This window comes from Polypterus senegalus, chromosome 5 (genome assembly GCF_016835505.1).
Source record: "Polypterus senegalus isolate Bchr_013 chromosome 5, ASM1683550v1, whole genome shotgun sequence".
Taxonomy (NCBI): domain Eukaryota; kingdom Metazoa; phylum Chordata; class Cladistia; order Polypteriformes; family Polypteridae; genus Polypterus; species Polypterus senegalus.
In genome coordinates this window covers 131,697,442-131,710,481 of record NC_053158.1, presented here as the reverse complement: position 1 = coordinate 131,710,481, position 13,040 = coordinate 131,697,442, and the positions used below count along the sequence as shown (strand labels likewise).

At 33.6% G+C, this 13,040-nt stretch overlaps 1 protein-coding gene across 1 annotated transcript; it reads left to right on the top strand.

Moving 5' to 3' along the window:
* Window positions 1–751: 751 nt before the first annotated feature.
* nrn1a (neuritin 1a) lies at window positions 752–8,483 on the top strand. The gene is made up of 3 exons (XM_039753361.1): window positions 752–973; window positions 4,976–5,120; window positions 7,159–8,483. The coding sequence occupies exons 1-3, from the start codon at window positions 919–921 to the stop codon at window positions 7,382–7,384; spliced, it is 426 nt and encodes a 141-aa protein (XP_039609295.1). The 5' UTR covers window positions 752–918; the 3' UTR covers window positions 7,385–8,483.
* Window positions 8,484–13,040: the final 4,557 nt, after the last annotated feature.

The window sequence follows — 13,040 nt, the reverse complement described above, 5'->3', positions numbered from 1 at the left end:
AACCAAGGATATGTTTTTAAAAAGAGAATATTTATAGCCGACTCCATCAGCCTTTCCTCTACCTCACCATTTTTGCAACTGCAGGGGTGAACTGAAAGAATGATTACAAGTACATTATAAAAAGGCAGTTTACTTTATCTGAAGGTCTGTGTTTTTTGGGATTCGTGTGTATAGTAGTAATGAATAAATTACAATGATAGATAGATAGATAGATAGATAGATAGATAGATAGATAGATAGATAGATAGATCTGGGATTCCATTCAACTGTGTCTTTCATTATTTTGTACACTACACGCATAATCAAACACGAATACAGAGCGACTACTACTTCAATCGTGCACCCTTTCGTGTATGAATTAACTTAAACGGTGAAACTCAAGCTATTTTGTAGCCTCCGTATAGAAGCAATGTTTCATATATTTTTTTAACATGCAGCGTAGGAGAGGCATTTCCATGTGAAATTTTCTTGCAATTGAGCTGAGCGTTACCAGTGTATGGGTCAATCCTCAGGTCTCTGGAGACTGAGATTTTTCAGGGGAGGCGGGGATTTAAGTCTATTTGCACATTAATGGCCTAGATCTGGAGAGTTCCAGTCTCCGCTGATTTTCTTTTTTTTTTCTTTCTTTCTTTTTTTTTTTAAAGGAGGCTTGCCATCTCTTCTAGTGAGTATAAAAATGAAGGGGGAAAATGATTCGGTGTCATTATTACGTCACTGAATGAATGTGGGCGTGAGGCTGATCTTCCCCTCCCTCACTAAATGGGGTGCTCCACTTCGCAGTACTTCGCATCTCTGTCTATATGTAAAAAATCTCCACTGCTGGAAGTTGTTGGCAATGCATGATTTGCAGTACTTTCTCACATTTTTCCTGAAAACTATTTAAGATCCGCAGACTCCAATGGTTTTAGTAAATGTAGGATGGGACCTACGTTGAACGGCAGATATATTTCACTGATCCTCGCAGTGCAGCTAGGTGAGTGAGAGTGCATGGACTAAGACTCTGGTAAAAAAAAAATTAAACCTTAACTGTAAAGACTGTACGTTTGCACTGCGCTGAGGGCATGGAGCATTCCTGCTGATAGAAAGAGGTCTTTAAGCTGGGGTAGTACATCTTCACCTGCACTTAATGGCTTAACGCAGTGACCATTTAATGGAAGAGGCAGAACGACAAGCAAGGCTTCCCGAAGATAGATTTTCATAATAATTTTACCGCATCTTCATTTTGGCGCATGTCCTGTTATTAAAAAAATTGTTTCGCTTTGGCTGAGCTGTAACAGTGTCGAGGAAAAAATTAAAAGTACGAACGATAAATACTCTAATAATATGCATTTTTGAATGATCCTACAAACGTAGTTTATTTATGCAACGCTGTAATTTGTTTTCGTGTGTTTTGGCAGGTAAATTTAACCTCAATCCCAACAAATGTATTTAAATAACTGTTTTTTTTTAATTAATGCGACATAGTTGCACGTACCAAAACTGCCTTCATCTATTGAATCGTTGCATAATATTAGAGCCAGAAAGGGCATGATGCATTCAATACAAGTACCAGAAGGCAGCAGCCACATAAATAATTCACACAAATCCACCTAAGCAGTGATGAAAAGGTTGCTGCGAAAATGCTTTCGCCCAGATTTGAATGAGCTAAAAAGGTCTTTCCAAACCAAGAAAAATATCAGGTTTGTAGTTTAAATCGGATGTTTCGAACTGATGATAAAATGCCTTTTCCGGTGACTGTCTATTTGTTGTTCGTAAAATAGCAAAAATGTATCAGATTCATTCAGTTTCGAATTATTATTATTATTATTATTATTATTATTATTATTATTATTTTAAGATGCCATTTCCCTTTCTTGCTCTGTAGCTTTAAGACTGTCATACTGAAACAGTCTTTGAGCAGAAAAACGCTAGTACACTACATACTGAACTGTTCAACTGTATCGATTTTTCTGCTCAAAAAAAAAAAAAAAAGAACAGGTTATATGATTAAAAAATCGCCATGAGAGAACACTAATTTAAAAAAAAAAACTTGTAATTTTGATGAATCAGAATGGCTAAAAATATTGAAATATTTTTATATCGGTACGTGGGATTAAAAATGGATTATCGTGGAATCATCCACTTAAAAAGTTTACCTTTGAAGCGTCTCTGAAGCTCTATAGAATGTGTCATGGGCTTAATAACATTTAAGTATCTATCTATCTATCTATCTATCTATCTATCTATCTATCTATCTATCTATCTATCTATCTATCATTTAGTAGGCTATATATAAAATTTACTATAACAGAATTTACCTATATTAGTTCGAGAGTCCTTGCACTTTCTTCTTCTCACGTAATATTAGATTTTGATCTCCGGACCTAATTTTAATTTTCACCAAATAAGAATGTATATACACTTTATAAAATTTACATTGGATTATTTTAGACACCTATCAGTGTATTATAATAAACGAAGGGATGCTGTTTACTGCCTTCGTATAACATGCATAGATTTACGGTGATTTACATTTACAGTTACGCATATGACTTATGTGAAAAAATGTTCTTAGCCTATATGGTTGGAGACATTTTGGAATTTAACACTGGCTATGTTACTTTGATTATTTTCAAAGAAAGATTTTTTTGGAGATTAGCTCAAATGTTAAGATGTTATATGTATTACAAAACAAATTAAAGTGTTATATTAAACTTATTATTTTGTTATTAAAGAAACCAATAAAATGTGTCGCAGTGTAGTGGGCGTGTGTTAGGTGTATGAAGCTTACGAAATGTTAAGACGTTCTGCTGTGCAGGGGGTTACTTTGCAGGCGTGCACATGGTGCCCTTCTCAGAGTCATATTGTACCTGAAAGGTGTTTATAGCAATTCAAGAATCCTATAGAGTCTATTACCTATGATTTGTTATTCGATTCGGCTATTTTAAAACCATTTAAAAAATAATAGTGAATACGCTATTTAAGCTGTTGGCATCCATTCATTGCTCTTTAACCAGTTTGACTAACTTATGCAATTAATGTGCTTTTTAAAAAAAATATTCTGTATGTGTCAGAAGCTTTGTAACACAGTTTACTTTGTACGCTATCTTCATTTGACCACAAGTTTTTCCTTTTCTTTTTTTTTTTTGTAAATATCTAAACTTGTTAACTGTTAATGATCAAGCAAAGCTTCTGCTTTAGTTGTCAAAATTCTTACTGCCTATACTCTTTAAATTAAAATGAACATAGCTTTGTAAAATTTAATTGACTGGAACGAAGTAAAAAAAATTATAATCTGAATAAACTAAATATGCCACATCTAATTATGAGTCTTTGATTTATTTATATTCTTTATGTTTTGTTGAAACAAAACAGCGGAATTTTGTAATATATATATATATATATATATATATATATATATATATATATATATATATATATATATATATATATATATGACTAGAAAAACATAGCATACACCAAAGTAATGATTTGACGCATTATATTAGAAATAAATATGCTGATAGACAAAGATAAATGTGGTAATTATACTTTACAGGGAAAACGGTAAAAGAATGCATTTTGGTAAACAATATGTACCCCATTACTTTTGGAAAGCTGTTCCATGCGGAGCTGGCTCGTGGCTTGACTCCTTTTTGCGACCTGTTCTAAATAAAGAAGGCTCAGAAGGCTGCTTAACATATGGACCGATATGAATTTAAGCTGCCAGTAAAACCATACTATTTCATTCATTCTTTAATTCATTTGCTCGTTTGTTCATTCGTTCTTTCATTATCAATGAAAGTATGCAATTTTAAGTTTTCCTAATTAAAATTATTATTAATGTAGAAAGTATTTCAATTGCTGGATAAAGCCCAACCATCGGAAACCCCCCTTTACTCAGGAGTGATAATAACCAGAAATGTATACTTAATCAAATTCAAGACATACATTAAGAAATCTCATTGAACTTTAATTAGCTTTAATTAGGTTTTTTAAAGATACGAAAGATGATTTTTTTTTAATGTTTCACATCTGAAAATTAACTAGGTAACGACTTTATTATTTAAAAGGCCATGCAGAGTATTTAATGGTTAATAGCATTACAGAGAAAATATAGAGTGAAGGACGTTTAGGAAACGCCTTTGCACATGAAGACACATATTTACCTATGTACATTTTCCATATATTTTGTAAATGCTTCCTTAGACCAGTATGTAATTGGGCTAATGAATGTGTTTTTTTTTATATATATAATTCTGTAAATATGTAATTTTCATCTTTACTCTAACACGGTATGAATGCTTACAAAGAATTAGAATCTTTGTGTCCCGTATTTTCTCATTACAATAAAAATGCAAAAGAAAACAATCCAATAATGACGGATTCATGTGGTTTCCAATCCACCATATAGGTAGGAGGATGCATGCTTCGGACTTAGAATATCTAAATGAAGGGATTTATTTATGAATAAGACAAGGGGAGGGGTCAAAAGGCTGAGTATTAATACGACAACAGCTGACTATAAACATGACAGTTCGTCCGTGTTTGTGTATATTGCATTAAAAATATATATATATATATATATAATTCATATATATATATATATATATATATATATATATATATATATATATATATATAGTCCTTCAGTTATTTAAATGCGAGATCGTTCGCTTCGCTTATTCAATTCGTGCAGCATACTGCAGTATTACAGTCCTTATTTAAACGTGAACATAAAGCGAATTCAAGTTTTAATCTAATTGTAGTTTCTCTTAGGTCATACATATGCATTAAGAATGGTAATGTTAAACTGAGGTCTGATTTTAGAAAATATGTTACATATTTAGCATATTTATGAACACAATGCTGATCAAAATTTGAATGTATTTATTATTATTATTATTATTATTATTATTATTATTATTATTATTATTATTATTATTATTATCTTTGAAGCTATTGTTATTTACTGGCTGTAATATATTCATTTTAGCGTACCTGCTCCAAGCAGTGAAAGCAGCTGGGAAATGTGATACTGTGTTTAAAGGCTTTTCGGACTGTTTGCTCAAACTTGGGGAAAACATGGCCAACTACCCGCAGGAGCTGGACGAGAAAGAAAACCTAAAAACAATATGCTCGTAAGTATATCAATTTCCAAGAAGCATCTGTTATAGTCCGTGTGGTTCTCTTTTTATGGAGCCATCTTTTACACGCTGTACACTTATATAAAATTAGTTAGCATTCCTTTTCGACACTGTTAAAATGTTGTGCTGCGAGGCCGCTTGAACTCACCTACGGTACACATGACATAATTTCATCTGACTATAAAAGTTCAGTTTGTGTCATGTCTTAATGTGTACTTGAGGACGCATTTTACTCGCTAGTGTAGCTGCAGTCACATTCAGCAGTATTGCTTTCAGTTCAGTGTGGAACCCCTCGTATCTTTGCGCTGCTCCAACTGGATCTGTAGTCACGTGATGACAGGTAGTCCTTGTGTAAACCCAACTACCTCAGTTGTTTAGAAATGACGTCGAACAACATTCGGGTTAGTGTTCTTTATAAAGGAGTTTGTTTCAAAACAAATTTGTAGCTAATGACAGACAGGCAGATAGATAGATAGATAGATAGATAGATAGATAGATAGATAGATAGATAGATAGATAGATAGATAGATAGATAAGTGTGAGATAAGTTCTAATTTAATAAAAAAGTTTAGGATGGCAGGAGCAGGTGCCCTATTATCAAAGGTTTCTACTTTCAAACGCGATTGCATATGAAAGTAAATCTGCTTATCAAAATTAAACTCAATTATAAAAAAAAAAAAATATCCGGTATGATCGTTCATTAAAGCAGGTATGATGAATGTTCACATGCAATATTTCGGCGTTAGATTGATGCAGCCTAAACGTGAATGCAGAAATGCACGTGTTCACTTATCCATGCAGGGCTTTCTTTGTGTAAAAAATAAGACATCGAACTGCTGTTTGATGTATTGAGCTAAACGGTTATTTATATATTACCAAAAAATATGACATTAAATATGATGTTACACCAATGTTAATTGGAATTTTAAAATGTAAAAGAGGTATGTTTTTTCTCCGCGTACGAAAATACCTTACTCTTTCTTGCAGTGTAATTCCATAACATTTGTCTGAAGAGAAAAAAATTATAACAAATATTGCAAATGAAATGTAGAATATTGTAAATTTAACTGAAAAAAGCAACCTAAGCATGATGGAAGAAAAAGGGTTAAGGAATAGGGTCAGGTGCAAGCATGCTCCCATCTGTGGACTTTTTTTTAATCCATGAGCACTGTTCTCCTGTGGAGGACAAGAGATCAAGAAAGATTTAGTATTCCTTGGAGAGATTAAATTACATCTAATGGTACAGTTGAAGCACTCGAAGTCGCCCTGGAATCGTAATATCTCATAATTATTTATCACAAATGCATTATTCATTGAAATCAACATCGAATCAAAATGAACTGTAAATTAAAATTTGAAGGGTTTACATTAAAGAAAAGAAGGCTCATGTTGATTTTGAAAAGGCATATTGCATCACAATGGGATAAAACACTGCACTTCATGATTTGTAAAGAGTTGCTACATAAGTAATATCAAAAAATGCCTTTAAAGTGCTGAGTTTTAGGTTGCTATCGTAGTTCTAAGGGCTTTACCGTCTACGTCGGTTTAATGGTATGTTTCGTGCCTCAATAACCTTGTACTGTATTTAGTATAAATGTCGCTTTTTTATTAAAAGGATGCTTAAAAATATTAAGAGTCTACGTTGTATTTGTATTGCGTAGGCTGTCTTTAGTCTTGTTAGCATGGTCTACAAAGCTAAATTTCCTTACACAATATGACAGACACAAATTTTCACTGCCAAGGCTCTATTGTAGTGTTTAGATAGATAGATAGATAGATAGATAGATAGATAGATAGATAGATAGATAGATAGATAGATAGATAGATGTGTTATGGATGAAGTGAATTATTAATGTGTATTTGATTACATGAAGCCGAATGAAAGGGCTAAGATAATGAATTATTAATTGTAGAAAGACAGCCTCGAGAGCATTTTTTGTCCATTAAGGTTTTATTATGCTTCTATATATTGTCATATGAGTGCACAAATGTACGCATTCTTTTTAAAATAATTGTACGTATTTAATTATAGGTACTGGGATAGTTTCCACGTCTGCGCCGTGACAGCTCTTGCAGACTGCCAAGAAGGAGCGACAGATCTTTGGGAAAAACTTAAAAAAGAATCCAGAAACCTCGAATTTCGAGGCAGTTTATTTGATCTGTGTGGAGGCAACGGAGCTGTCAGGTCCACGGATCTTCACTGCTATACCATAATTCTTATAGCACTTTCTGCTTTAGTTACATGGCTGACTTTCTAGGACAAAACAGTTATAGCAATCAAATTCATCTAAACTTCACCCGTATTGGATTTATATAAATTTGAAAGGAGGAAGTAAAACAAAGAAGAAACCCTTTACTTTGAGGGAACTGTGATTTTCTGGTGTCATCGAAAACCACGAAAATTTTGGAGTGTTTGGAAATGTTATACTTTCCGTTTCAAGTGATTATTATTTCTTTTTATTATCTTTTTTTGCCAAATCCTCTACCAAACAAAGTGTTGAGCAGCAGCCAAAAAGGAAAGGAAAAAAGTTACATAAAATAATGGACGTCAGATGTGCACCTTCGTCATTCTGATTCAGAAGAGGGTAACAACACATTTTCACCCACTTGGAAGGAAACTCAGGAACTGAAGTAGCAATTTAAACAAAGGTGGGTTTAACATATGTCTCTATCAATAAAATGAGAAATAAGAAGAAAAGCGGAGAATGGACCATAAGGGGAAAAAAGGACAAAGACAAGCAATCAGATCCATGCTCGAATTTCTGAAAGTTCTGCTGCCGACAGTTGTATTCGCCATTATTCAACACGACCATAATAGGAGTCTTCTGCACATCGTACAGTAACCTGGTGGTTCAGGATAAGTCATCGGTCGGATATAATTGAAAATGTTAGCTTTATTTGATGTTGCCAAGGCATACGACCACTTTTCACTGCCTTTAATTAATTTATATGTATTATGTTTGTTTGTTGGTTGGTTCGTTTGTTTCTGGGGATGTTGCATATAATTCCTGAATATACACATCAAAAAGGGGCTCTATGTATAATATAAAATGTTTTGGATTATATTATATATATATATATATAAATAACTATAAGAGCAAAAATTAAAAGAAATATATAATTATTTACTCAAAACGATATAGAGCATACATTAAATTCGAAATATTAAATAAATCGACTGTTTGAACAGAAAGTGTCTGTTGTTTTATTATGAAATAAACGAAATAAACGCATTTGTTTACGCGATGAGCCAAGAAAATACACAGCAGACTACAGTATAAACTTTCGGGGAGCGTAAAGCCAAAAGACTTGCCTATAAAAGATCTGAAATGATTGTTTTTCTGTAGTCGTTCACCTCGCATATAGTCACGAAAAGCATCGTTTATTTTTGTCAACGAAAGCTGATGTATATATATATATATATATATATATATATATATATATATATATATATATATATATATATATATATATATATATATATAGTGAGAGAGAGAGAGAGAAAGAGCCTTAAGGGAATCGGACCTTCCTGTGATCGACATCGTCATCCACTTAAAATGTGCAGAAGGCGAGGTTTTGCCGGGATCAGATGAACAGTTTCATAATTAATAAGACAGCTCGACTCAAATGGCACGAGAATGCTTCCTATTGATTTGGCAGGAGGAACCGCTCCAGTCTTTTATTCTATTTTTAGTGTTCCAGAGCGTTCCTGTCAGATGGGGAAATAAAGGGAAACAGACACCTTCATATCACTGTTAGAGTGATGGAACAGCGTGCTCTCTCACATCCCTTACCACCAATCTTAATTCCAAATTAGTCATCCACTATATTTAAATGTGTCCTACAGAAATAACCGTGTCCTTAGTCCAAGTAATGTCTCATATGTGCGTAAACAAGGGGGGAGAGAAACATGTATCACAAGGAAAATTAGGAATTCAGAAATCTGCTCGATGTCATGCCATCGAATGAAATATTTCTATTGAATATTCCACAGTCATTTAAGAATTTGCTGTTTATCTGTGTTACAGCAAAGAGAAAATAAATGTCCGGAAATTAATCATTTCTTCGCTTTAGATTCGCTAGTGTCATGAATTATGCATAACCAACATAATTCTTTTATCCATGGTATCAGTGTTATTGGATTATATTTGTAATACGGTGTACAGATCTCTTTGTTTTATGCTTCTCTCTTTCTCTCTTGAGATTATGGTCGTGCTTTAAAAGAGGTCGAATTTTCAAGTACACAATGCAGTAGCATTGAGATGATAATAATGGTTACAAAATATGTATTTCCCTTGAATCTGAGCACCCGAATTTTTGGAATTAAGATCTACGAATGTAAATTTTAACTATAGGTTTGGCAATGTAGGGCGAGACGGAAGGAAAATGGCTCTTCGTTCGCATATGTGGATTTTTAGCGTTGTCACTGCTTTCATTTGTTAAGAGTATAAGCTTCTTTTGAATGATCTGTACAAAATCATTTGGCCTACTTAACGAGTCTGTAGATTTTTCCCAAACAGATGGGACGGCGTAAATTCAAATTAAATAGATATTTCGTTCAACTAAAAAATAATTTACAATGGAATTACTCCGTTTTGCAGTTAAAATAATATCTATTTGTGTATGTCGTCCGAATAAAAAACTGGTTTCAGTCGGATGTTTAAAACCAGACCTCTGCCTTTTTCCAAAATATTCCTAACGCGTATTTAGAAAGCCTTTAAATCTCTCTTACTATTTTAAAATTCGGTATAAAAGTGATTATTATTATTAGTAGTAGTAATAGTAGTGGTAAGTAGTGGTAGTATAGTATACTAGTATTATCAGTAGTATATAGTATAGTAGTATTATAAGTAGTACTACTGATAATACTACTATACTATACTACTACTAATAATAATAATAATAATAATTACACTTACACTTACATTTTCAGATAGGATTCTATGGTTAAGATTTCTTTGTAGGAAACAACTTGAACACACTTAGGTTAACTTTCAGTTCTACGTTTAAAATATCCGACCTTCAGCTCGGGCGACATTGTTTTACTGCAATTAATAAAAACGTTTTCAGAACAAGAAGTTCTTAAAAAAAAATCAGCTGTCTGTCACCTACGACCTACAGCGTATCTGCATTTCCTATAGTCCATTGTCTAGTTTCTGCAACAGGGCTTACTTGTAATTTGAGCCGGGGTTGCTCTGATTTGGTCGGTGATTCGATAGTCTCGGCCAACGACGTGAATATTCCCCACAGGCAACATAAAAGCTCAGGCCATTCTCAACACCATTAAACCATAGCGGAGTTATTGGAAGTAACGTACTCCCGTAGCCCCCACCAGGAAAATCCCATTAGAAGGTGAATGAGTGAAAGAATATATGAATGAGTGCGTGTGCATAAAACACGCGTAATGACGACCTTAATCCTTCATTCATGCTTAATGCGGCTGGAAGTGTGCAAAAGCAAAATTTCTGTTCTAAACGAAAACCACCGACAAGGCAAAAGTTGAAATCACTTTTATGATTTCATGGAATGGTTAAAGTTGCAAAGGATCTTTAGCGACAATTTAAGTAGCTTTTACAACGAAACCGTCAGTAAACTGTCCGGGATTAAAGCCGGGACCCGAATGCTTCTCTGGCCCAAGGAAACGTATCGAAAAACAGAGAAAACATCATTTCAGACGATTATCCGCTAAACAGGAACATACTGCTTTTTAACTGTGGCATCCACATCCAAAAACTGTTGTCCTTGCCAGCCTCAAATCAAACTGGTAGGCTATGCTTAATATGTGAAATGTTGTTGCGGTAGAATTTTTTACGTGAATGAACATTTGTCTAGGTTGGGTGTGTGCATGTGTGTTTGAGAGGGCTGGATAAATAAAGGCAAAAATCAAACAATAGATGGTGGAAGAGAGGACGCGATCAATTGTTCCTGAAAAAAAAAAATCTTAAAAAACACACTTGCTCTTTCACTTCAGCCTGAGAGATGCCAGTTTGGCATTTCCACATTCTTCGCGTGCAGTGTTGTCTCTTTTCTTTATTGGCAATCAGATAGATTTGCTTAAACGACGCGTTATTTTCCTACCAACTAGCCTGCAGTTAATGTAAAACAAGTCTGTATTGCGTTTGCGTGTTTTCCTCTGTCGACATGTTTTTCCCCAGGTAGTTTTACTTTCTCCATTCTCTTCATGGCCAAAAGATGACAGGTGTGCCAGTGATTACATTGGCCCTGACTGATAGAGAATGTGTGCGCAAGTGGGAGTCTCCTCTAGTGCAAAATTTGAGATCAGAAAAAGGATGAAGGAATGAATGAAGAAATGAATGAATGTTGTCAAGCATGCCTTTCAGTGTCATTTGAAACAGTAATAGCGAAACAAGCATTTCCTCTACAGGTTTAATATATGCGTTTAGGGTGCAAGTATCCACAGCATCTCTAGAGACATTTTTAATGCTTAGTGTTACTAGTCTTGGAAATATCAAATCTAATCTGAACACCATAATTTATTTAAATGCAGTATTTAATAAGCAATATTACAACAATTACATGTGGCTTCTTTTTTGTCTGCTACAACAAATGTAAAGTGTGGCTTTTATTCATGCCAAATGCATAATTTTCTTGAAAAATGCAAATGAATTAATGATACCTTTAACAAAAACTAGTGGTGCAGAATTGGAGATCATTTTTGGCCTTCCCCTCTCAACAGGAGCAGGTTACTATTTTCTGCTGCTTTGACAGAAAATAATTGATGTGTTAACAAATTTCTCTTACTTTCTAAGTGGCAAGACATAAGCTGTAATTTGGCATGTACTTGAGATTGGATAAGTGCAAACTTGTAATGTGTAAAAATATTACTTAAAAAGAACAACAGGCTGGTCTTATGTATACTGTACAAAAATGCTTATTTTGTTTATTTTATATATATATATATAAATTAAAATTGTATATATGCATAAACTATACACATGTGCTGTATACACACACATGTAAACCATATATAAATTATTTAAACTATTTATATGACTTATTGAAATGTGTCCACACAAAAGAAAATATACATAATTATTTGCCAGCTGCATACATAAAAAATCTTAGAGATACAAATGATAGAAGCTAAATTCCCATTGTGTCCCTAAACTTCTATTTACTTTTCAGTGTGGAAATAAAATTTACATTATCCTTTACACACACACACACACACACACACACTAACCCACACATACACTGTACAATGGACAAAAATGGACAAATAGGAGACATTTGATATACAGTAGTTATATGTATATAATTCCTATTTTGCAAAATAAATAATAACTTACCAATATGTCTATGGCAAGTGAAAGACAATGATTATTTGATGTCTATTATTGGACATGGATAAAATTTAAATTTACTTCTTTATTAGGAAGAGGTGACAGAGAAGTGTTTAATTACCCACAATCTTTGTTCTTCAGATACACTTGTTCTTCGTGAGCAGTGAAGGTTATACCTAACTCAGCTTGAGCTGTCCTTCAAATTTTGCTTATGGTAGATGCAGTCTGTAATGTTAGCATGTTTACTGCTAAAAATAACATCTGCTATCAAATTCAGTTATGTCTGCTATCTATCTATCTATCTATCTATCTATCTATCTATCTATCTATCTATCTATCTATCTATCTATCTATCTATCTATCTATCTATCTCAGCCAGATGCTGTTAAAGGATCTCAATATCTTTTTTGCCATTGAGGGTGGGTGGCCTACTGTCTACTAATACTCATTGTGACCTTTCAACTCTCCTTTCATTCATGCTTCTAGTCAGAGGTGATTTTTCTCTAGGCTAAATAACTATCCTATTTTCCAATCTTCCACTTCTCAGCCTTTAGTAGCCATTTAAGCCTCCACCTGTAACCCAGTGCATCCTTTTCCATGATCCTTGTTT